This window comes from Puntigrus tetrazona, chromosome 17 (assembly GCF_018831695.1).
Source record: "Puntigrus tetrazona isolate hp1 chromosome 17, ASM1883169v1, whole genome shotgun sequence".
Taxonomy (NCBI): domain Eukaryota; kingdom Metazoa; phylum Chordata; class Actinopteri; order Cypriniformes; family Cyprinidae; genus Puntigrus; species Puntigrus tetrazona.
Window position 1 is genome coordinate 10,270,147 of NC_056715.1, and position 23,334 is coordinate 10,293,480.

General features: G+C 37.3%; 1 protein-coding gene across 1 annotated transcript in view; it reads left to right on the top strand.

Moving 5' to 3' along the window:
• The window catches only part of pacrg (PARK2 co-regulated), an 84,587-nt gene that overhangs the window by 49,307 nt on the left and 11,946 nt on the right, over positions 1-23,334 (top strand). Inside the window, exons 3-4 of the mRNA XM_043263339.1 lie at positions 975-1,146; positions 3,155-3,304. Coding sequence (XP_043119274.1) covers positions 975-1,146; positions 3,155-3,304 — 322 coding nt within the window. The remainder of the gene's footprint in view (positions 1-974; positions 1,147-3,154; positions 3,305-23,334) is intronic.

Sequence of the window (23,334 nt, forward strand, 5' to 3'; positions counted from 1 at the left end):
GGTATCAGTGACACTACAACTACAAAGAACAGCCATACAAGGGTCATATGACACACACACACACACACACACATACACACTGTGTCTGTGTTTCTTTAAATGCTCATGTGTCTGCCAAAGGCATGTGAGCACTAAACTAAGTTCTCATACACACACAAGCTTACATTTAAAACATGTGTTATAAAAACACCTGGGAAAGAAATCACATGTTACATATGTGACAGCAGCAATATTCCAAAAATAAATCAACAAATCCATTGTTCTCTTGTCTCCTCTGAGGCTGGAACTCTCAAATAGTGTTCTTTGCTCATCTGTGCACACAAAAACAGCACGTTTTGCTCTTGCTCATTAGAACAGGTACACTTGTGAAATCAAAATGATGGCGCAGCGGGTGGAAATTTGAGCTTGATAATATGGTATCTTATAATATGATGTTATAATAAAAATGTAAGTCTGGATAGCGCACCGTAATGTTTATGTTCAAAAATATGAGTGACAGTTAACAGGTTAAACCTTCATGATCATGACAGACTTGCGACAGAAAGATGAAAAGAAAGAAACGGGCAGTAGTGTGTGTGACTGTATGTCAAATGCTCAAGGACAGGAAACAGGCTTTGTCTATTCACGTCTGTTTCCATGCTCATAACCCCAGCCAAACAGGTGTGAACGTGTGATCCAACAGGAAGTCACATGTTTGAGTGTTCTAAAGCCTCTGAACAGCTGTCCCCCCGAGTCTCCCCTCCAGAATGTGTGCTGGCATGTCAAGGGGCACTAAAACAGGGGCTGCTCTTTATGCGGCTTGGAGCTTATGAGTGTTTGTTGAGGCTAATATAAGCACAGACGCAAAGAGGGGTTATTTAAAAACACACAAACCCTATGGCCTTCCATTCATTTGAAGCAGCTCTTACATTTTACAGTGAACAGACACACTTTAAATAACACACTGACCCTGTATGCACGTATGTTTTAAACAGGTGGAGATCGAAAAACTGGACTACCATCACTACCTCCCCCTGTTCTTTGACGGACTGTGCGAGACAATTCACCCCTACGAGTTCTTCGCTCGACAGGGCATCCATGACATGCTGGAGCACGGTGGCAGTAAGATCCTGCCTGTTATTCCACAGCTCATCATACCCATTAAGAGTGAGTGTTATTAAGATGAGACCTGTACCCCAGTGCACTTCCTGTCCAATATAATAATTAGTGTCCAGAGTAACTAATTGTTTATATATTTATTTTTTGTAAATCACAAAATCACTTAATGGGGGTCAGTCTGTCCTTGGTGCAGAATATGCACTTCATCTGAAAGCTTAGGGAAAAATAGGAGAAGCACTCCAAAATAAAAATGGCATTAAATTAGTAATATTTTTAGTATTACGGAAGGCCTCCAAGAGGCTACCTTCTAAAACTCTCAATCAGTCACTCTCCATAAATCTGGCTTATGGAAGGGTGGTAAGAAGCAAACCTTGAAATGCTGAAAATGCACATCACAGCTGGAGAGTGGCCAAAGGCATGTAAGGAGCTGAACAATTTAAAGGAGAATCCAGTGTGATGAGAGCAAAATTGGGCATTTGGTGCTTTGTTTTTTTGCCAGGGGATCTTCTAGAATATACATTTTTTTATTCCTTTTTTTTGTTTAAAAAAACACAGATTTTCCAGCAAAGCAAAAAGACAGCTTTTATGTTTATGTAATATAGAAGTTTAAAGCATTTGTTATTCTGAGTGTTTTTACAATGTACAGTTTTACTGGTAATTTTTTTCCTGTCTTCCTCCTCGAAAAATCGTACTATAAATACAAGGCACATCTTACTGACGAAATAAGCTTTTTTCATGCAGGCTTAAGAAAACTTAAAGCATACATTAGAAAATCATGGATAGAAGGGATAGAAGGAATGGATGAAGGATAGAAGGAATGGATGAAGCTAATTGGAGAAAAAACAAGACAAAACAAAAAAACACAACAAATACTGACCTTACACATACAGCAAAGGTCACACTGAAGAGAGTGAAAACGAGAAGGTCGATGTTCTGCACTGGTCAAATCAAAGCCCGGAATCAAGAATAAATAAGCTCCTGTGGGATGATTAAATAAAATAATCCTTCTTGATTGCAACGTAGATGGATGGATGGATAGATAAATGAGAAGACTTTTTCTTCCCTCTCTCACTGGAATGACTGCAGATATGTTTGTATCAGGAGTTAAACTAACGCAATTACTGGAGTGTCTAAATGTCGTGCTCCTGTGGTATTTGGAAAAGGAAAAGGTATGTGAGGTCGTTCATTTTTAGAGCCTAATATGAGGGAGGAATTAATGGGTCCTTTATTTAGAGAGATTTAGAAACAGATCTTCTCTCCTCCAGTCGCGTCACACACCATGAATTATTGAACACTCCTTCGGTGCAAATGTCACACTGCTGGAAAACAGTTTGCCGTGTTTGTTTGGTAATTAGAATTTCATAGTGTGTTATACAGATATAGAAGAGCAGGAAGTAAATTGAGGTGATTGGTAAAGTACAGCACACAACTGCCACTCAGAACATTTTTCATCTCAATATTTTTTATATGAAGGTAACTCCTATATGCTGTGCTCAGACTTTGAATCAGGGGTGTCAAACTCAGCCCTGCACAGTTTAGTTCCAACCTTGTTCAAACACACATACCATGCAGTTTTCAAATAAGCCTAAATGACTTGATTAGCTGGATCTGGAGTGTTTAATTAGGGTTGCATCTAAACCCTGCAGGGTTTCATCCCTCCTGGATCTGAGTTTGACACCCCTGCTTTAAATGCATCATAACATAAATGATCTAGTGATACAATTCAAGAGGTAACTAAATATACATTTAAAGATAAGTTAGTAGAAATAAAATCATATGGAAAAAATTGATATTTATGGAATATCGTGCAGGCTGCAGATGAAGTCTTTTTTGTAGTATTAAATTGATGTTTTCTTCCCTGCTTACAGTGCCTGTGAAGAAAGTGTTTTTCAACTTTGGATGGAGAAAAAAATGGCAAATATAACACTCAAATTAGAGTTGTAAAATAAAGAAAAAAATAAAGAAATCATACACATTGTCAAAATATTCCTGACTTTCAAATGTTTTTGTACTGTTTGTAATGTTTATAGTTTTCTTCATCTCTCGGTGTCTGTAGATGCTCTCAACACAAGGAGCAGGCAGGTCATCTGCACCACGCTGAAGGTTCTGCAGCACCTGGTTGTTTCAGCAGATATGGTGGGTGAGGCACTGGTCCCATACTACAGACAGATACTTCCCATCCTGAACATCTTCAAGAACATGAACAGTAAGCGTAAATCTGGAACTGTTTTTTAGCTTTTGAGATCATTTATTTGAAATATATACTATCAGTGTAGCGTTAGTTCTGCAGGTCATGTTAGTCAAGCTCGTGTCAGCTGACGCTCAGCTGATCCTCATCTACATATAGGGATGTGGCACCTATTACAGCACCCATATATAAGGTCCTTCAGTATTATCAGTAGCTTTCATGTTGCTCAGTAGCTAATTACTTCTCCATCCCCAGCTCCTCCTCTCATACAGCCAGGATTCAGCCTTCCGATTCCCCTTTTGAATCAGACTAATTTCTAAAATGTTTACATTAAATTAAATTATTGAGCATTAATGATACCTGCAGTACATTCCTGTAGGTTTTGTAATGTTTACCCTAAGGGGCTAATCGCTGCTCTCCCTGCTCTCGTCTATGCAAGACTTTGAATTCTTGCATAGAACAGAGCCATACTGCTAATCCAAAATCACAGAAGTATTTTTAATCATCTCTCAAGGCTATGTGTAAAAATACATAACTGGTGTTCTCCAAGTGATGATCTAATGCACAATACACAGAGGAGTGCCTTGGAAAAGTGGCTTATTGTTTTTATAAAAAAAATGCCATTTTGCATTCGTTGCTTTTCTGCTGCTTGATTTTATGTTTAACTATTTTTTTTTGTATCTCTGATCCGGCCACATAGAAAAACACTGACAATTAACATCGATTTTGCATTGATCCCTGCGGCCCTTGTCTTGCTGGAGATCAGTGCTTGTCTTTCAGGATCCAAGCCTTCAGCTGTGATCTTTAAAGCTGGTCTCAGATCAGCAGGCATCGGCACTGCTCTGAGTCACTCTTATTGAACATTCTACATCATTACTGAACATTTATGCCGACTTTCTACATGCCAGTACAAGAATCTACATCATCTGGTGCCTGAATTTCCATTGATTGCGTAGTTATATTTGTGTCTCTTTGTCATCTGATGCCTTTCATCCTTTTAAACACGGTCCTGAGGACTGATGTGAGCGGTCTCTATTCATTGTGTCCTGGTGTCGGACCGGTTCATGCTTCCATTCACAGCCTTTGTCAGGCAGACTATAGGCCTGCCAGACATCTTCAGACGTGAGGACAAGCATTGTGGATCAATCACCTCATCACAGGCTTAACCAGCCGAAATGCTGCCACCTCACTCCTCTGATCAATATCCAATTTGAATCTTTTGTCTTCTTAATTCCGTTACATTATCTGCTAATGTTTTGTTTGAGCAAAAGAAGGAGCACTGGAGAAGCAGAGAAAGCTTCTCTCATTAGCTCCAGGCTCCATACTAATCTCCTCTGTGAATTAGCGGTAGGTAAAGTCTCTTAAGTGTTTAATGCCTGGTTTACAAGTCGAGATCAGGACTGGTTAGATTGGTTTTCTTTGGCTGCAAGGCACTATCAGACACTGTGCATCTTGTGAAATTGGAAATGAGCAGTTGCTATTTTCGTCTGCAGTTTTAAAAACAAACCTTTTAGTTCTGTGGTGTAGTTAAGTAGTCTGATTGTATGAGAGATAGATGTTTGGAGACGTGCGGTTAATTGAAGTTGGGCTAAAAATGATCCTCTTTTCTCCGTTGGATTCCTCTGGGGAGAGATGGCGGTTATGTGTATTCTGGATGTGCTGAACTGGATCACTCTCAGAGTAAGTCATGGGCCTCTCTGTGTGTGTGTGTGTGTGTGTGTATGTTTTCATGCCTTGTGGCAATGTGGCCAGAGGGAAATTGTGTCTACATAGTGGTCTTTTGTTCCCCAGGATGCAGCTGTTGGTACTGTGGTGTTGTGTATCTATGTATGTGTGTTGTCCTCCTTTCTGTGGTTTTCAGATATGGAATTCTGAAGGTCACATTTGTCCAGCATTTTGCATGAATTAAGTCATTTGAGAATTGTGTGCAATTTGACGTGTTTTGTTTTCACTACCAACAAGTAAATGTTTCAGAAATGTTTACATATCATTGTCATATCATCATTCTTTCTTATTATATTATATTATATTATATTATATTATACTAATGTGTGTAATGTATTTACATTTAACTTTCTTAGGGAGATTTTTTTGATACTTTTGTTCAAAGCAGCTTACAGTAAATGACACATTTTGTCAGCTTAAGTTCCCTAGGAATCAAACCCTGATCTTGGCATTCAGGGCCACATAAACCTTGCAATTTTTCCCTTAAAAATAAAATTTGTGGTAAATTTTTTTTCTAAGCAGAACTCCTTGACCCTGAAGCAGTCGTAAATTAACTATTTTTGTGTGCGTTTTCCCAATGTTATTCCACTCTGTTTAAATCATTAAGAGTCTGGAGGTTTAACCCTTTCAATCAATATGTAGCACTGACATCTTGTTGTGTTTTTGCACTTTCTGTGGGGTCCTAAGGCTTTTGTGGTCACTTGAACTTCAGGTAATCTTGATTTACCTCCTGATTAGCCTGCAAGATTTTCACTTGTGTGAGTTTGTGTTTGTGAACTGCTGTACTTCAAACTACTGAATATGCGGGAACTGTAAATGCATGCGAATCACAGATGCAGTTTACACGCTTCTGTTGTTTTCCGGCTGGGATGATTCCTGTTGTTAATCAAACACGGTGACGTCTCTTACGAGGGACAGATCTGCTCTATCATGCAGTAGATTACACACACACACAGAGAGCAGTAACTTCATTTCCTGCCTGCTTGCCTCTGTCCAGTACACACTCCTTGAGGAGAACACACTCCCTGCTTAGCAGGACGCTTCCTGACAAATGTGTTTGAACAAATGTCCCGCTAATGATGCTTAACGACCCCGAGCTGTTCTGCCGTTAGCCTCTGCTTCACTCCTGTTCCCTGCTTGTGTGTGTGTGGGTCTTTTTTATTGGCCTGCATTATCTTTGAGCTGTTAGTCTACTTTCCACATTAATCTGCACCAGACCTGCTGTGATACACTCTTTTTGGTCCTATGAATCTTCCTGCTGGGAATGCAGACGAGTCTGATAAGCACAAACTCACACACGCAGAAACATATATAGTGTGATGCAACTCTGAGAGGTTTTTGTTGGAACTAAAAATACTATTTGTGTTTGTGAGGTGGTAGTTTCAGAGGTGTGGGGCCTGGTGATATATTATCTTGGTAGCGGTCTGGTTATGTTGTTCCTTGTGTGTGTGCATGGCAGAGGTGCTGTTAGCCTCAGGTGTGTCTTATCACACGTTGCCAGTAGTAGTTTGTACCTCCACTTAGCGACTTCCTCCCATTGTGAGACTGGCTCTGGAGGGCAGCAGTTTCTCAAGGCGATGCAGACCTTACATAATATAAACGCAATTCCATATGAACATAGAATCACATGTTTTTGAATGATTAGCAAGCTTAGATATTTTAGAACTGAATCAAGGGAAGTCACAGGGAAATTTTTGGTAATAGACAGAACCATTTATATGGATAGACCAGGGTTTTTTAATGCCACAAGTTGGCTTTTTGAAAGGGAACTTTTTCCTTAATTATAATGGCTTTATATTTTCTTTTGTACTGTGAAAAATAAAAATATGATAAATATTCGTTACGTGTTCTCTGGAAAATATTTTCCTTCTGTGACGTTGAAAACAAATCTATGACAATTAAAAAAATTAAGATATTAGATTATTTTTACTATTCCGACTAGTCTTGGGGAAAATGGGACACCAAATGTTATAAAAAAAATAATTAGACTGATAATTATTATTAATTATAATTATTATTTTCTGAGTGAGTGTGTGTATAAATAGTTTTATACTATTGCATAATGACCACTATAATGACCATTATTATTGCATTATTCTATTATTGTATTACTGTGGGCCCTGTTTGTCACCCCCTGGAGATTGTGTGTGTACAACTTGATTGTGTGTGTGTGTATGTCTAGCCTATACTTGTTCACTAGAGAACATCTGGTCATATTGCTACCATATCAAGTGCAAGTCCATGTTTTTGAGAGACTTCTTAATAAATAGCAGTTTATCACTGCTGATACGAGACCCTCTTCCCCTGTAAAAAGTATATTTATAAGATCAAGCTTGCACAAACACAATGCAATGCAATATAAGTTTCACACCCTGCTCCCTATGGGCTCGTCATTTTCCTGTCCGTGTCACATGTCTTCCTTTCATGGGGGATTTGAGCCAATCTGGCCTCCTGCAGGACTCTTAGAGCAGTGATGAATTCTTCATCTCAGCCACTGCTGCCCCCAAAGAGAATAGAACAGCGCTGCCAAGCCCACCTTCATGCGTATGTCTCTCCCTGTGCCCACCTGACCCTTCTCAGCATGCTTCATAGCTCTTAATGATGCTGCTTTAGCATAGCCAATCAATTTATATATTCTACCGTATATATACATTTTATTTATATATGTAAATGCATAGAAGCATACGGTGTGGATTTGCCCACCGGCTGCCACACTTTTTATCATCAGCAGGCTGGGGGCTCCCAACCAGTCAAATCTGAGACGGGCCCCTCGGGTTTCCTGCTGAGCAGCGGCTCCAATTTAAAGGTCAACTGATAACGGGCCAGACTCATGAATACCCTAAAACATCCTCCCACCAGCCTGTCTATGCATACATCTGTCTATTGCTCACATACACACACATGACCTCATGCACCTGTGTTTCTACTTCTATTTCTCTTAATCTATTTTTCTATTCTTTTCCTCTCTGAATTTAATTATGTTTCCTTTTATTATTCCTCTTTCTTTTGTAAGTCACTGTCCATGGAAGCCTTCACAGAGAGTATTTTATGAAAGCAAAAGTTAACTGGAGGTTAAACTAGAGGTTGTGGTTTTGGGCATCAAGCTCTGGTAAATATGTTTTAAAAAAGGATATATAATATATTAGTAACATATTAGAATTTGTTTTTTGATATATATATATATATATATATATATATATATATATATATATATATATATATATATATATATATATATATATATATACTTCCCTCCAAAAGTATTGAGACAGTGAGGCCAATTATTTAAGTTTTGCTGTAGACTGAAAACATTGGACATCAAAAGATGAATATTAGACAAGAGATTTACATACCAGCTTTTATTTCACATCTGTATCCGCTGTTTTAACCCACTGATTTTTCGTGTTAGCAAAAGTATTGGAACGTGTGACTTTTGCTGCCTAGTGTCTTATCAGAATGATTTTTAAACAATAATTATGTGAATTATGTGAACACTGAATTTCTACACTCAGTTTCAGATTTGGGTTTTGCCTGTTGAAATTGCATTTATAGTCAAGAGGTTTAACCAACATGAAAACCAGAGAGCTATCAATGGGTGAAAAACAAGCAATTGAAAAAATCAATCAGAGCCATTGCACACACATTGGCCATAGCCGTTTCAACCATTTGGAATGTCCTGAAAAAGAAATGAGCCACTGGTGTACTAGGTAACAGACATTGAATGGGTAGACCATGGAAAATAACTGTAGTTGATCACAAAAAACATTATGAGAGCTGTCAGGAAAGGCCCTAAAACAACTTTAGGTGAGATCAGCAACATTCTCCAGAGGGCAGGAGTGAAGGTATCACAATCTACTCTTCGCAGAACTACAGAGGCTACACCAGAAGATGCAAACCACTCATTAGCAAGAAGAATAGGATGGTCAGGCTGGAATTTTCCAAAAAGTAGAGAGATGATCCTCAAAAATTCTGGGACAAAGTTTTATGGCCTGATGAGGCAAAGATTAACCTTAACCAAAGTGACGGAAATGCTAAAGTTTGGTGAAAGAAAAGATCTGCTCTGGATCTCAAACTTACAAGCTCATCTGTGAGACACAGTGGTGGTAATGTCGTGGCTTGGGTTTGCATGGCTTGCTCTGGGATGGGCTCATTAATCTTCATTGATGATGTAGCACATGATGACAGCAGAAAAATGAACTCAGAAGTCTACAGAAACATTTTGTCTGCCAATTTAAAGATAGATGGAACTTATTGGGAGATCCTTCATCATGCAGCAAGATAATGACCCAAAACACACTGCCAAAACAACAAAGGAGTTCATCAGGGTGAATTGGAAGATTTTAGACTTTCCCTGCCTGCAGAGCATGCCTTTTACCTGCTAAAGAGGAGACTGAACAAACAACATCTGAAAAAGGCTGCGCTGAAAGCCTGGAAAACCGTCACAAAAGAACAATGCAAAAGTTTGATGATGTTAGTGGTTCACAGGCTTGATGCAGTTATTGAAAGCAAAGGATTGGCAACTAAATATCAAGTCTTATTCACTTAAATCTGTCATTTCTATCTGTTCCGATACTTTTGTTCAGATGAAAAATGGGTTGGTTCAAACAAAAATTGATATCAGATCCAATGTAGATACCTTTTAAGGGCAGTGTATATTGACCGAAATTCAATATTAAATTGTTCATGCACATTTTCTATTTTTAAATTTCGATTTCCTTTGACATCTAAAATTTTAATTAACTTCATTTGAAGTTCTTTTAAAACACTAATGATTTAATAACTTACATGTAGTCTTTGTCAAATATCAAAATTGACATTACTTTTTAATTTGTTACCATATAATATCGTGATGCTTAATTGCCCCTGAAATGAATTAATTAATTTAGACAAAATAGTGTGATATTAATATCGAACATAAAATTAAAACCACATTTGATTAAATTTTAATTGTGTTCATTTTCTGTTTTACCTGCTTTAGTTTTCCTTTCTTTTAGCTTTCATTTTTCTCCCACTTGCTAGTCAGTCAGTTAAATTCAGAATTTAAAATTCAGTTTTTGCTTTCTCACACACAAAGCTGGAGTAGCCAAGCAGTTCTGTGAGTTTAAAAAGTGTGGGTTTGCTAACTTTTTTCACCAGGTTCTGTTAGCTTGCTAAAGACATAACTTAAATTTAAGTAGTTGATATTAGAGATTATGAAATATTCTGGTAATCTGGAACTACCCTGGAGCATCGAATTTAAGGACTCTGATCTGAAAGGCATTTTATCTGGGCAATTACTTCAAAATAGAGTTTGTGTGTGTGCGCGTGCATTAAACATTCCCTGTATTAGCAATTCTCTGTATCAGACATTCAAACTGACTTGAATGCTGTGGTCTTTTAAAAATGACCGATAGGCTAATTCACTTTCTTTTGCTCTTTCTATTGATCTCTCCAGTCTTTAAGACTTGTGATCTGTCTGTTTATTAATCAGTCCATGATCTGCCTTCAGCTGTTGTGCTTTAATACTAAGGTTTTTAGCTATGTTGAGGCAGTTCATTTTTAGGCTCCTTTTGAGCTGGGATTTCTGATTCAGAACACCAACACGGCTGCTTCTGCCTTCATCTGATCTTCTTACAGATATGAATATGCACACGTATGAGCACGTACCTATGCACTTCTTCCATGCAGACCCAAATATGTGGTGAAAAAAATGAATGGGAAGTGTTTTAAATTTGTTGTCCATTTGCATGTCCATTGATTTCTTAGCTTGGACCCGAGGCTGTGACAAATCTTTAAAAACAGGAATGATTAATTTGATAAGGACAGTACAAAGACTTAAGTTCATAATAGCACATACGGAGGCCCACAGAGGCATGCACTACTATTGTATAAAGTGTATTGAATAAATCTATACTCTTCTTTTTTGAGAGAGAGGGAGAGAGAAAGAGAGAAAGAAAGAAAACATAGTTATTAATAAATAATTTTACCAGAGGCTATGTTTAATTAAAATGTAATATAATCATGTGTATTTTAAAAATGTTTAATAATTTATTATTACATTTCTTAATTATATTTCTGTTTTATTTAGATTTAATTTTATATATAATTTTATAACTTTTATAAGTTATAAGTTTTTTTTTTAATAATTGAAATTTAGACTAAAGTATTTTAATTCAGTCACACACACAGACACACACACTCAAACACATGCACACACACACACACTGATGTGCACTTAGCTATCTAAATGGGGACATTCAATAGTTGTAATGGTTTTTGTACTGTACAAACTGTATATTCTATTGCCCTACTACAACAACCCTACACCAAATACCACAATCAAGGTTTTTGGAGATTTTTTCAGGTTTAGCTTAAGTCTGGGTACAAATTTGTCCCCAAAATGTGATAGGTAATAGCAGGTACTCTCACACACACACACACACACACACACACATATACATACAGACAATATTCATATAGAAAGACCCCTCAATATTACAAATACAACCATGTGTACATGTGTGAAAAATAAATCCATGACTAAGGCAGTGATGGAATGGCAGGTTATGTGTTGATGCGGACACCGTAAAATTGTAATCTTTGACCCAAGAGCAGCTAATCACACCAACACACTCTTACTGAGAAAGAGAGAGAGAGCACTGACACCTGAGCAGACCTGCCTCCATATGTGGTGAGAAGTAAAACCATCTGTTCTAGAGGGCAAATGTTCCACACCTTAACCAACTCAATGTGTGTGTGTGTGTGTGTGTGCATACACCCTTTGAAACTACACTACTCTTCAAAAGTTTGGGTTTGGGATATTTAATATTTTGAAAGAAGTATTTTCTGCTCATCATGGCTACATTTGCTTATAGTAATAGAATGAAATATTATTACACATTAAAATGTTTTAATTTTAATATAATTGTAAATGAAATCTGTAATGGTGACGTTTAATTTTCAGCAACCATTACTCCAGTCTTTTGTGTCACATAATGCTTCAGAAATTATTCCAATATCCTGATTTGCTGCTCAAGCAGCATTTCTCATTATTGTACGTGCTGAAAACCGTTGTGCTGCTCAATATTTTTTTGTGGAATCTGTCATTTATCTTTCCAGGATTTTCCAGAATTTGATGTATATAAAGTTCGAAAGAACAGAATTTATTTGAAATCAAAATGTTTGTATATTATGTATATTAATTGTTTTAATATACAAATATGGTTAATACTCAAAGCAATGGTTTATGTTATATCCTCATAGTGCCTTTACTAAAAATGTTGAGACTCATGATGCAGCATATTCTGAGGATCACAAGAGAATCACGCACACACACACACACACACACACACACACACACACACACACACACACACACACACACACACACACACACACACACACACAGCAATACACACAACCAGACAGAAACACATATACTTCATGATAAATGACTGCTGTTTCTGTGGTAAGCTAGTAAACTCATCGGTCACCACTGACAATGCCATCTGTGCCTGTACTATCATATGTACACAATGGCACACACACACACATACACATACACACACACACTGTGTCTCGTGTGACAAAGCTTTTAAATCTGTTCGGCTACTCTCCATACTCCATTTCCACTCTACAGCACCTGTGTGTATCCTTAATTCAGTGTTAGCCCTCCAGTCCAATGCTTCCTCTTTCTCTACCACCTGAGACTGAGACACACACACACACACACACACTCCTGACACCAGGCAGCTGAAGATGGTTCTATTTCAATGCAAATAGCATCTCATCCACAGGGTTGAGGTCTCTAGATTAGATTTGTGAGTTTTCCGTCTAGCTGTACTCTGCAGCAGGGACTCGTTAATCGGCTGGATTGACTTCTTCACGCCATGGATTCTGTTTCTGAGTTGAGCAGAGTTTGGTTTAATAGACTGCCGATCCCTCGCCAGACCTGCTGAAAGCACGACCCTTGCTGAGAGCTGAGCTTGACTCTCTAATAGTGACCGGAGTAGATAGGCTGTGTTCACACCTGCTAATAAAATCTCATGGCAAATGAACAGCCAAAACACATCACTGTTTACACCTTGTTTTGCTTCACAGAAACATTGGCTTTAAAGGTCCTATGTTGTGCACCTTTTTGAAGTTTATATATTTGTGGTATAACAAAAACCATTTCATTATGCATTTACAGCTCAGGAGCTTTGTCAAAAACAGGTCGATTTTGTCCTGTCTAACTAGTCTGATTCTATTCTCTATTCTGATTGGCCTGTTGAGTCAACCAGGCCAATTACATGTAACAACGTCACAATTATGTCTGTGCTAGCTAGAAGCAAAACAAAGGTAAGACTGAGGTGGCTCTGTCAAAACAATGCAGATTTAGCTACATAAAGAGCTTAGTACTTTTCACAATGCATGTTAACTCTTTAGGAAAATTAATTTATTTATAGTTTACATTTTTTTTTCCACCTAGCAAGCTCATCACAATTCATTCTGGTATTGCTTCCCTCTGTGAATGATTCTCCCCTCATTTTATTTTATTTTATTTTATTTTATTTTATTTTATTTTATTTTATTTTATTTTATTTTATTTTATTTTATACTGAAACAAATTACTTTTATATTTGATATTTCTCTCACTGTGTCTGGCACCTTGGATTTATTTATTTACTTTCTTTTTCGGAATTGCTTTCCTCCTGAGGGATACCTGCAGTGTTGCCATAAAATTTGGGCAAAACAAGGTATCTAGATGCGGCAAAATTAAGCTGTCTGTTTTTTCGGAACAGCCTCTTTGTCAGAAAAGCCTTAAAATACTGCCTCTGTATGCAGGACATTAGGTTTCGGAGCAGATTGTGCTAGAGAAGTTTCATGTTCTTAAGCTTCTTCACTCCAGTGTTCTTGTTCTCATCTTGTACCCTCAATCACACAGATTACAGCCAATTATTCTCTCACCTTTGTGCCACTCCCACAGGAATCTGACCTAAATACATCAAGATGAGTTTTTAATCTGTGTGTGTATGATAAGGACAGTCTTCAGAAGGCTGGTGCATGAGTCTCAGAGCGTGCTTTAATGACCAGACCTCTGGTGGAGATGTGAAAGATCTCATTTAAGATCAGCACGGATCCTTCATTTGTCACACAGCAGTTTGGTTTGATTCAAGTCCTCTGACATGGCATAAAAGCAGAGAAATTAGACAAATTAGGCTTACAGTTGTTAAACTTGCTTTCATATAGGAAGCAGAGATAGGAAGACATCTGCCATGTATGTATCTCTGTTACTAAATTTAAACCAGACTTACACATTGCACTTTTTTTAGTCTGCAGTATTTTTTTTTTACCTTTTGTTTGTGCTTAGTAATGCAAGAAAAATGTTTTTGATAATGTTCTGTTTGTTAAGTTTGTACCTGTTTTAACAAAGATAGTAAAAACATGAATCAAATGTGTGGAATGGCCCACCCATCCTGTGTTTCACTTTCATTTCCTGTTTTCTCTGTGTGTGAGCGAGAGAGAAAGAGAGGTAGAGCAAAAAAGAGACCGGGGGGAAAAAAAGGAGAACAAGAATTTCCTGAGAATGTGTTGTCTGGCCTGGTGAGGGCTGACCGGAGCTAAGTGCCCAGAGGTCCACAGCTGGCCCCTGACCCACAAATGAAGAATTAGCAGAACAGTCTGGCAATTAGAGCCCAAATCCCTCGGCTGAGCATGAATGCCAGAGAACATTCCTGCACTGGGAACACCTCCCCAAACCTCTCCAATTTGATCCAGGCATAAAACACCCTCACATGCATGCAAGACTTACCCCTGAGAACTAAGAAAAAAAGGGAGCAGGTTGAAGGGCAAATAAAAGACTCTCTCTTTTCCTTTCTTCTTTCTAAACCAACCAGCATTGAGAACCTCCTTGTTAAAGAGACCAGCTCAGACAAATGTGGAGTGGTCAAGGCTGGTTTGTTTGTGGTTTGATGAAGAAGAGAAGAGGACGGAATATAGTCCTCATAGTAGTTAAGGTTTGTCTGTGAGAAGAAATCTGAGCTGTACTTTTTTCTGCTTTAACACCTTATAGAGTGAGAGAGAGAGGAAGAGAGAGAGATCAGTGGCAGTGATAATTGCATGGTTGAGGTGGACTGAGGTTAATGAATCTCTCCTTCATCGCTCTGACCTTTCTAGTATCAACCCTCTGTTCTTTCTGGACATTTTTTAATGACAACCTTTAAATAATTTATCTAACTTATTTCCCTTCATTAGCCATCGCCTGTGACATTTTCCCACTCCGCCTCACATCTTTCAGAGAATATCGTCATTGATTTTTTCACTTGATATTTCTTCAATCATGATTCCATTAAAAATTAAGTTATCACACACACACACACACACACACACACACACACACACACACACACACACACACACACACACACACACACACACACACTTTCTCTCTACAGTGGATTGGAGGTTTGAACATGCATGAGATGTTTGTAATCAGAGACTACTGTGAGCTCATTAAACGTACCCGGAGTATAGCAAACTATGAAAGAAAGATGGAAAGCATTTATTTGGAATGTAAATGAATGTAAATATTATGAGCAAGTAATAATCAAACTCTGTTTATAGTATAGAGGGTGGCTATTATCATATACCTAAATGCTAATCTAGCCTAACCTACGTTTTTGTTTAGCTGATCAGATACTATTATTCTAAATTCTGCTTGTTGACTTTTAAGACTTGCTAGCTAAAATCATCTAACTGGCTAATATAGATGGAAAATTGGATGGAAAATGAAGATATTATATTATGCATTTTAATGAAATAACTGCTTCCTTGGAGTTTCCTGATTAATTAATTTCCTGCAGACACTGCAGCAACAATGAATATGAACAAAGAAATAAATTCATTTCTAAAGTACTGATATATGCAAAGAAAAATCAACATGAAGGGTCATGTGACACTGAAGTAATGAAGTAATCACACAATTTTAAATATGAAAATCATAATTTTTTGATAATTGTTCTAATTTTACAATGTTACTTGTTTTAAATGATAATATAGCTTAAATAATAAATATGACAATGCATTTAAACTGATAAATGTCAATTTATCAGTTTAAAATTCTAAATATGAAATTACACAATACACAAATGATTCAAATGTAACATTTAAAAATACAAAAAAAAAAAAACATTTGCAGGGCAAATAAACAATTCTAAACTGACCTGACCACAAATACTGAGCCCTGAAGGTGAAGTAAAATTTGGCTTGTGCAAATCTATGCTTTCATGGCTGGTTGCCAAGGTTTTTTGCCCAGTGAGTTTGGTATGAGATTACTAGGTGGTTGCTTATGAGTCTGTGGGATATTTATTGCCAAATGAAACTCAGATATCTAATGAATGTTTAAAAGATACTAAAAATGGAGGAATTAGAGAGATGTGTGTGTGAATTAACAAAAGAATGAAGAGCGAGAACAGGGTTAGACTTATTTAAAGATCAGTTTAAGAAAATGAAATGCAGAACTACTCCTGATTCCAGATGTGGACCAGAACAAAGATTTGATTAAACTCCTCTGGCTCGCAGTCTCAGTATGTCGGGAAACTCTCGTAGGGAGCAATGGGAACTCCTGCTGTTTCAGACACTCTAATGACTCTCAATAACCAGCCAAACGGCCGCACCCCCTCAGGCCGCGTGTGCTTCCATCCCAGCTTTTCACTCAACTGATCATTTTCATGATAAATGGATCAATTAGAGATACGGTCCGTTCTGGCCATCTTTCCTTACACTGGACATCTGTTGTAGTTTTGTTTATTCTGCATTTCTGCACTTAGACTTTAAAAGGATACTCCAGAAAACCTGCTTCTGGCAGGAAAAGCAAACAGTATGTTTGTTTGCACGATTGCCCAGCTTTACCCAGCGCTTGGCGAGGGTGCCATCCGTGTCCATGTGCCATCTTGTATTGAGGTTGTCAGATGAGGGTTCAGATTCTCTTGACAGGTGTTAAGCACAGGAAGAATGAGGAAATTACAGAGAACGGGAGATGGAGAGATTAATTAATCAACGCCATATGTGGCTGCATGAAAGTTGAGACAGCATCTGTACGTTCACAAACAAAGTAACATAATTAAACACATTGCCATTTATGAGGTACTGTACTGCTGTGTTTACAGGCTGATTTGATTTCGGTGAGTAATAGGGCTGAACCTCAGCTCTGATTAGAGTAAACAGATCTCATCTGATACGACATCAGCAGTTAATGAGAGCTGAAATGAGAAAACGCAATACAGTCAGTAGAGAAAGTATCCAAGTCCCGCAATTCCATGCCAAGATGGACATTTCTGAACTTCCTGGCTTGTAAATTGTGTTTTTTTTGTGTGAAATGTGCTCGGTGAGTTTGCAATGTTTGGAATGTTTATCTATCTGTGTGTGTGTGTATGTGTGTGTGTTTGTGTTTGTGTGTACTTAATTTACTTTACTTAATTATTCTTTGGGGACAAATTTGTGCTCAGAAATTAACTAAATCTTACATTCCTTTGGGAACATCCAGTAATGCCCTTATTAAAAAATCATAAATATTTATAAAGAAATTCATACTTTTAGTTAATCAAAAAACTTAAACTTTTCAGGGTTTATTGTGATTACAATTAACTTCATACTCAAATAATACAAATATTTTGTCTTTATTTATATGAAGTAAGTAAAAGTGTGTGTGTGTGTGTGACTGTAAAAAATATATAGGCTCACAGATTTATCTGTGGATGACTGTTGTGTCTGAAATGTATTTAGTTTTCCTGGGAAAGCACAGCATACACACACACCAATTCTACTCTAACCGATTGAATTTAAATCAAGCTGTATGACGGCTTTTCAAATGAAGCAGCAAAACAGATGGAAAGCCTCAATGAAACATGAAATGCATCAGAGGGTTTGTGGGGGTCTGTCTCTCATCCCCTCTGTCATTCTCTCATTTTCTGCCTCCTCACTTCTCCCATCTTTCTCTCTCATCCCATCGCCAGTTTCCGCTATTACACACATTCTCATGCTGTAATGAAATATCCTATTTCTGCAGCTGTTGCATTTTCTGGACAGCTTTCCCAAAATGGACAAAGCAATACTTTTGCCATGAGTGTGATAAACAGTTGGTATAGAGCCCTTGTGTGTACCCTCTCTTCTACTATCTCCTTCAAATATAAAGGGCTGGAAAATAATGTGGTGGATTTTTTTGAAAAAAAAAATTAATTAATGTCTTATTTTAATTGTGACCTTTTTTTCACATTTTAAAAAAGTTTGGGGTTAGCAAGATTTTTTAATAAACTAATAACTTAATTCAGCAAGAAAACTAATTTATCAAAACTGAAAGTAAAGACATTTGTAATGGTTTTTTTTGTATTATTTTATTTATAAAAGAATTTTGATACAAATGTATTATGGTTTACACGAACATACAGCACAATATTTTCAACCAATTATCATCAGCACCAAATCAGCATATTTCTGAACGGCACAGTAATGGCAGTTTATGTTATTTTTCATTTAAAAAATTCTTTTGAATTTTATGAGCACAAGAGAACATCTCAAAAAAAAAAAAAAAAAATTTAAAACCAAAGAAAAAAAATTCAGGGAAAGAATAGGCTAATCGGTCAAAATATGCATTTATTAATGCCTCGTTGCAGCTTGTGTTGAACTAATACAAATTTCTCTGATTGTGTTTTTGTGTCGAAGGTGTACAAGAGGCAATTGAGTAAATTCTTCCATTCATTCCATTTCAGCCTCCCGTGTAGTGCAGCCGATTCAAATTCCAGCTCATGAATTGAAAGCAAATTTTGCTCATCCCCGCTGTCATACCATAAATCTTTCAAAGGAACAAACCAGATAAAATGGTGAACCTGATGTTGTCCCAGAGGCTCGTGTGAGTGTTATTTTCAGCTGTTGTTCTGCCCATGTCAGTTAATAATGCATTTTTGTTACACTATAAAGTTAAGCTGGCTAATCCCCTTTTCCCTGAGAAGAAGAAAGAATGTGTGTAAGTTTTGTTTTGTAATGAATCTGGGGCTGTCATCAGTATTCACAATGTGGTATTGTACTGTAAGCTTGTCAGAGCTGTTTTTCATGAGTGGAGAGTATCCTAAAGGAGCAAAGCTGCTTTTGACCTGATAAGCTCATTTGAATTCCACATTAATTACTCAAGTACCCTCTAACTCTGTAACGAGACCTCACAGCGAGAGCGAGAGAAAGAGAGAACGAAGCGGGAAAGGCGGAGGTAAAAAAGAGAGACGGAGAAAAAAAGGGAGAGAGGGATGGTAAATTAGCCTGCCCGCCTCCAAGCATTTTCTCTGCCTTGTCAAGGCTAAACTGAGGGCAGCAGGGAGTGGGGTCCAATGTGTCAGAATCTCCGTGGCAACCAATCCCTCAGCCTCCCATCTGCACACACACACACACACACACACACACACACACACACGCGTGTGAAGCTGCATCCTACTGTGCCCAGGCTGGTGTATGGTTTGCATCTTTGCCCAGATTGTATCTGTTATGGCCGCAGACAATTTATGGCACATTTCTCCTCATCTTTTTTCCTCTTCAGACGTTGCTGTTCTAATCTCTTCCCTCCTGTTTCAACTTGAGCCTAAAAACTACATCACCCACAACCCTCCTGTGGGTTCTCTGTGATTTTATAATGAACCTAAAAACATTTTTAGCCTGCTGCTTGTTCTGTTACCTTTATTAAAATGAACTAAAGCCACGTCTTAATTTCACAACGTAATTTTATCATATTCATAACACAGTTGCCACTACGTTTTCTTGTTGCATTTTGGGAGAGTAAATGTTACAGAATGTCTGACCAGTTTTTTCTTGCTTTATCATATATGTAATACACATAGCATGTTGTCGTAACATGCTATTGCTAGTACATTTTAATACTAATGCTTAATAAATTAAGTTGGAAGAACATAAAATAATTAAATAAGCCTTCAAAATGAACCTAATGATGTGGAGTTAAAACTACTCCTACAGTACATTATTTTAACCTAATCCAACTAAATTATCTTGGCTCAATGAAGCTCATTTAATCTGAATGAAAGACATTATAAAACTTTCTTCAATTGAGTTATGTAAGAGTAATGACATTTTTAATGTGTTTTTGAATGTGAGTCATTCAGTTAGAATTAGAAATTATTAAATAAATCCTTTTTGTAATCTTAATTATAGTCCCCTGACTATTGTTGTAGTAGAATGCAAAGCATTACATTTTATTATGTTTTTTTTTTTTTACATTGATCATAAGAACAAATGTTTCTTGATCACCAAATCAGTGATCCTGATGAGTTCTGTAAGAACACTGATGATCATGTGACACTGATGACTAAATAATGGCTGCTGAAAATTAATCTTTGCCATCACAGGAATAAATTACTTTTTAAATAGAAAGCAGTTATTTGATATTGTTATAATATTTAACAATATTACTTTTTTACTGATCTAATAAATCTAGCCTTGGTGAACGTAAGAGACTTATTCCAAAAACTATTTTGAACATTAGCGTGCATTCAGTAATGTGATCTAAAATCAAAAAGGTTTTGTTGGTGTGGGCTCCTCATACCCCTCTAAACTAAAAGTTCCACGTTTAGCAGCAGCCTAAAACCATGACTACTGCATTTTGACCTCAGCATGCACACACTGAAGCTGTAGGGAAATGCACTGGGGAGCCTGGAGACTTCACAAGTTCCTGTGACGTCTGTTTACAGCTTCTGTCGGTTTTTAGCTCTTCCTTGTTATTTCTATACAGTGTGTACATGTGACATGTGCTTTTTGTGTATGTTGAGTCTTTAGCTTAACTAGAACTAATCATTCTGACATCCACACATGGTCTTGAAAGCACAAAAGCAGGCTTTTTGAAAAGTCTCCCAGCATGCATCTCTGCTACTCCGCTAAACATTACTCATTAAATCTGGCATACGGAAGATGTGCAAGCTATCCGCCTTCTTTTTCCTTCTCTTTTCTTTTTTTCAATCTCTCAAAGGCGAATCCAAAAGTGATGAATCGTCTCCATTCCACCGAACTTTGTTTAGAACGAACAGACAAACCGAGCAGGAAGTGATCCGTTAAACAGCCATGGGCCGCTACACACAGAAATCATTAAAACGCAGGGAAAGGAGCAGAAAGCACTAAACAGACAGTTATAGAGGGCCCGATTACAGAGCAGGAGGGCCCTGGCCTCAATTAGAGCCTGAATATATATGTAGTCTGGACTCTAATGAAAATGGAGCCTTGTGCCAGCCGTAATTTCCCCTATTGAGCAGATACAGGCAGCTGAAATCACAGGATTAATCTGTTCTCTCTCTCTTGGAGAAAACGAGGCAAGCGTTTCGCTCTCTCCCTCCCTCCCTCTCTACCTCTCTCGTCCTTCGCTTTCATAAAACTGTTACCTGCAGCCATTGCTGAGACATCCACTGAGGAGTAGATGGTTCGACCTGAATACTAATGAGACTGAAGCGTGAGTAGCAAGTGTGTGTTTATCTTTGCTCTTTAATCAACATTCCCAATCAATTGCGCGTGTGTGAACGTGTGGACTTGCACAGATTTCATGAGCTTCTCAAACGGGTTTCATGGGTGATGAAACAGCATTTCAGTTGTGTTTGATAATTCATGCAAGTCAAATGCTGTTTCACAACACTGAGTCATTTTAGTGTGTAACTAATGCTCTGAGCACACACGCATGCACAGTAAATAAACGAATAGTCTTGGTTTATACCCGTTTAAGACTTTTTGAATGTAATTGGTTGGTGCTGTTATGGTTTGCATTTTTGCATACTGCAGTTTTAATCTGTTGATGTCTTGCTTAAAGGCACGTTTCACCCAAAAATGAAAATTATCTCATCATTTTGCCCACCCCAGTTTATTCCAAACCTGCATGAATAAGTGTATGATGACAGGATATTAATTTTGAGTGGACTGTCTCTTTAAAAGTGCTTTTAGTGGCGATTTAGCTATTTCACAAACTTTCTCAAAATCAAACATAAAATGCCTGACAGAAAAATGTAATATCTTCTAATTTCAGTGACATCGCAACATAGTCTCATTGAAAAAAAAAAAAGGCTTCTACCTACATTTAAAAACCACATTGTATTCCTTTTCCCATAACTATCATTACAAATTATTGATTAGCAAAGCTTTATTTTGAGGTGTCATCAAAACACTTTTGCCATGCTGCATGATTTGCAGGTTAATACACTGCATCTCCATAACTAGCTGCACATGTATGGCTTTTCTGACATAGTGAACATGCTCGGTAGCTAACCTAATAAAAGAGCTCAAAGATAGAATGGCATTGTTGCTTCAGTAAATGTGTTTTTATCTCATATTAGCATTTGTTAACACTATCAGTTTGCTTTTAGTGTACACTGTAAAAAATGATAGTGATTTAGAAAAACTTGTAAAATGGTTAATGGTAAGTTCCCCCTACTATATGCGCTAAAAAACGAATAGACATTACAAACAATTTTTATGGTAAAATACAGTTTTGGAAGTGAAAAGGAATGTACAGGGAAAAAACATAAAACCGTTCTCAGAATTCCCTGCGTTAAATTTGATGTTTTTCGTTTGAAATAACTGTTTCTTCACAGTGTTTTCTTACATTTATTAGGGTAACATGATCACAGTTTAATAAAAACTTTCTACTTTAGGCCTGTTAATATTAAAGACTAAGTTTCCACAGTTAAATTATAAACAAGTTATACCGTTAGTGAGCAAAGAACACTGTTTCGAAGTGCTCTAATCACATTGCGTATCATGAATCATTTGCTTTAGATCAGGACTTCAAAGCATGCACCTCAAATCATATATATATATATATATATATATATATATATATATATATGTGTGTGTGTGTGTGTGTGTGTGTGTGTGTGTGTGTGTTAAATCCGTTGCCACATTTTTTTACGGTAAAATTCTAGCAAGCTGCCTTTTTTACCGCAAATTTTATAGGATTATTTACAGTGCAGGTAGTACGTTATTTTCAAATGCAGAACACTAATTAGACTAATTATACTAATTAGAGCACTAATCATTTAGGGGCACTCTCCGAACTAAAGTAATCAGTTTCACATTCATTTATTTCAGATTAAACTTTAAAAATGTTGCAAAACATGCAAAGAGCAACATAATTGAACAATTTTGCATCTGTCATGTGGAAGAGATATTTTCTGTGTGCTGCTCTTTAAACACATTGATTGCCAGTGTGCTAGCATGTTGTGTGTAGTTTACTCTATGGTCGGAATGTTATCTGCTTTTTTCAGTCCTCCTTTTCTTCCTCTCATTTCATCAATGCATCCTCCTCCTCTTTTGTCTGGTGGCGTTGACAGAGA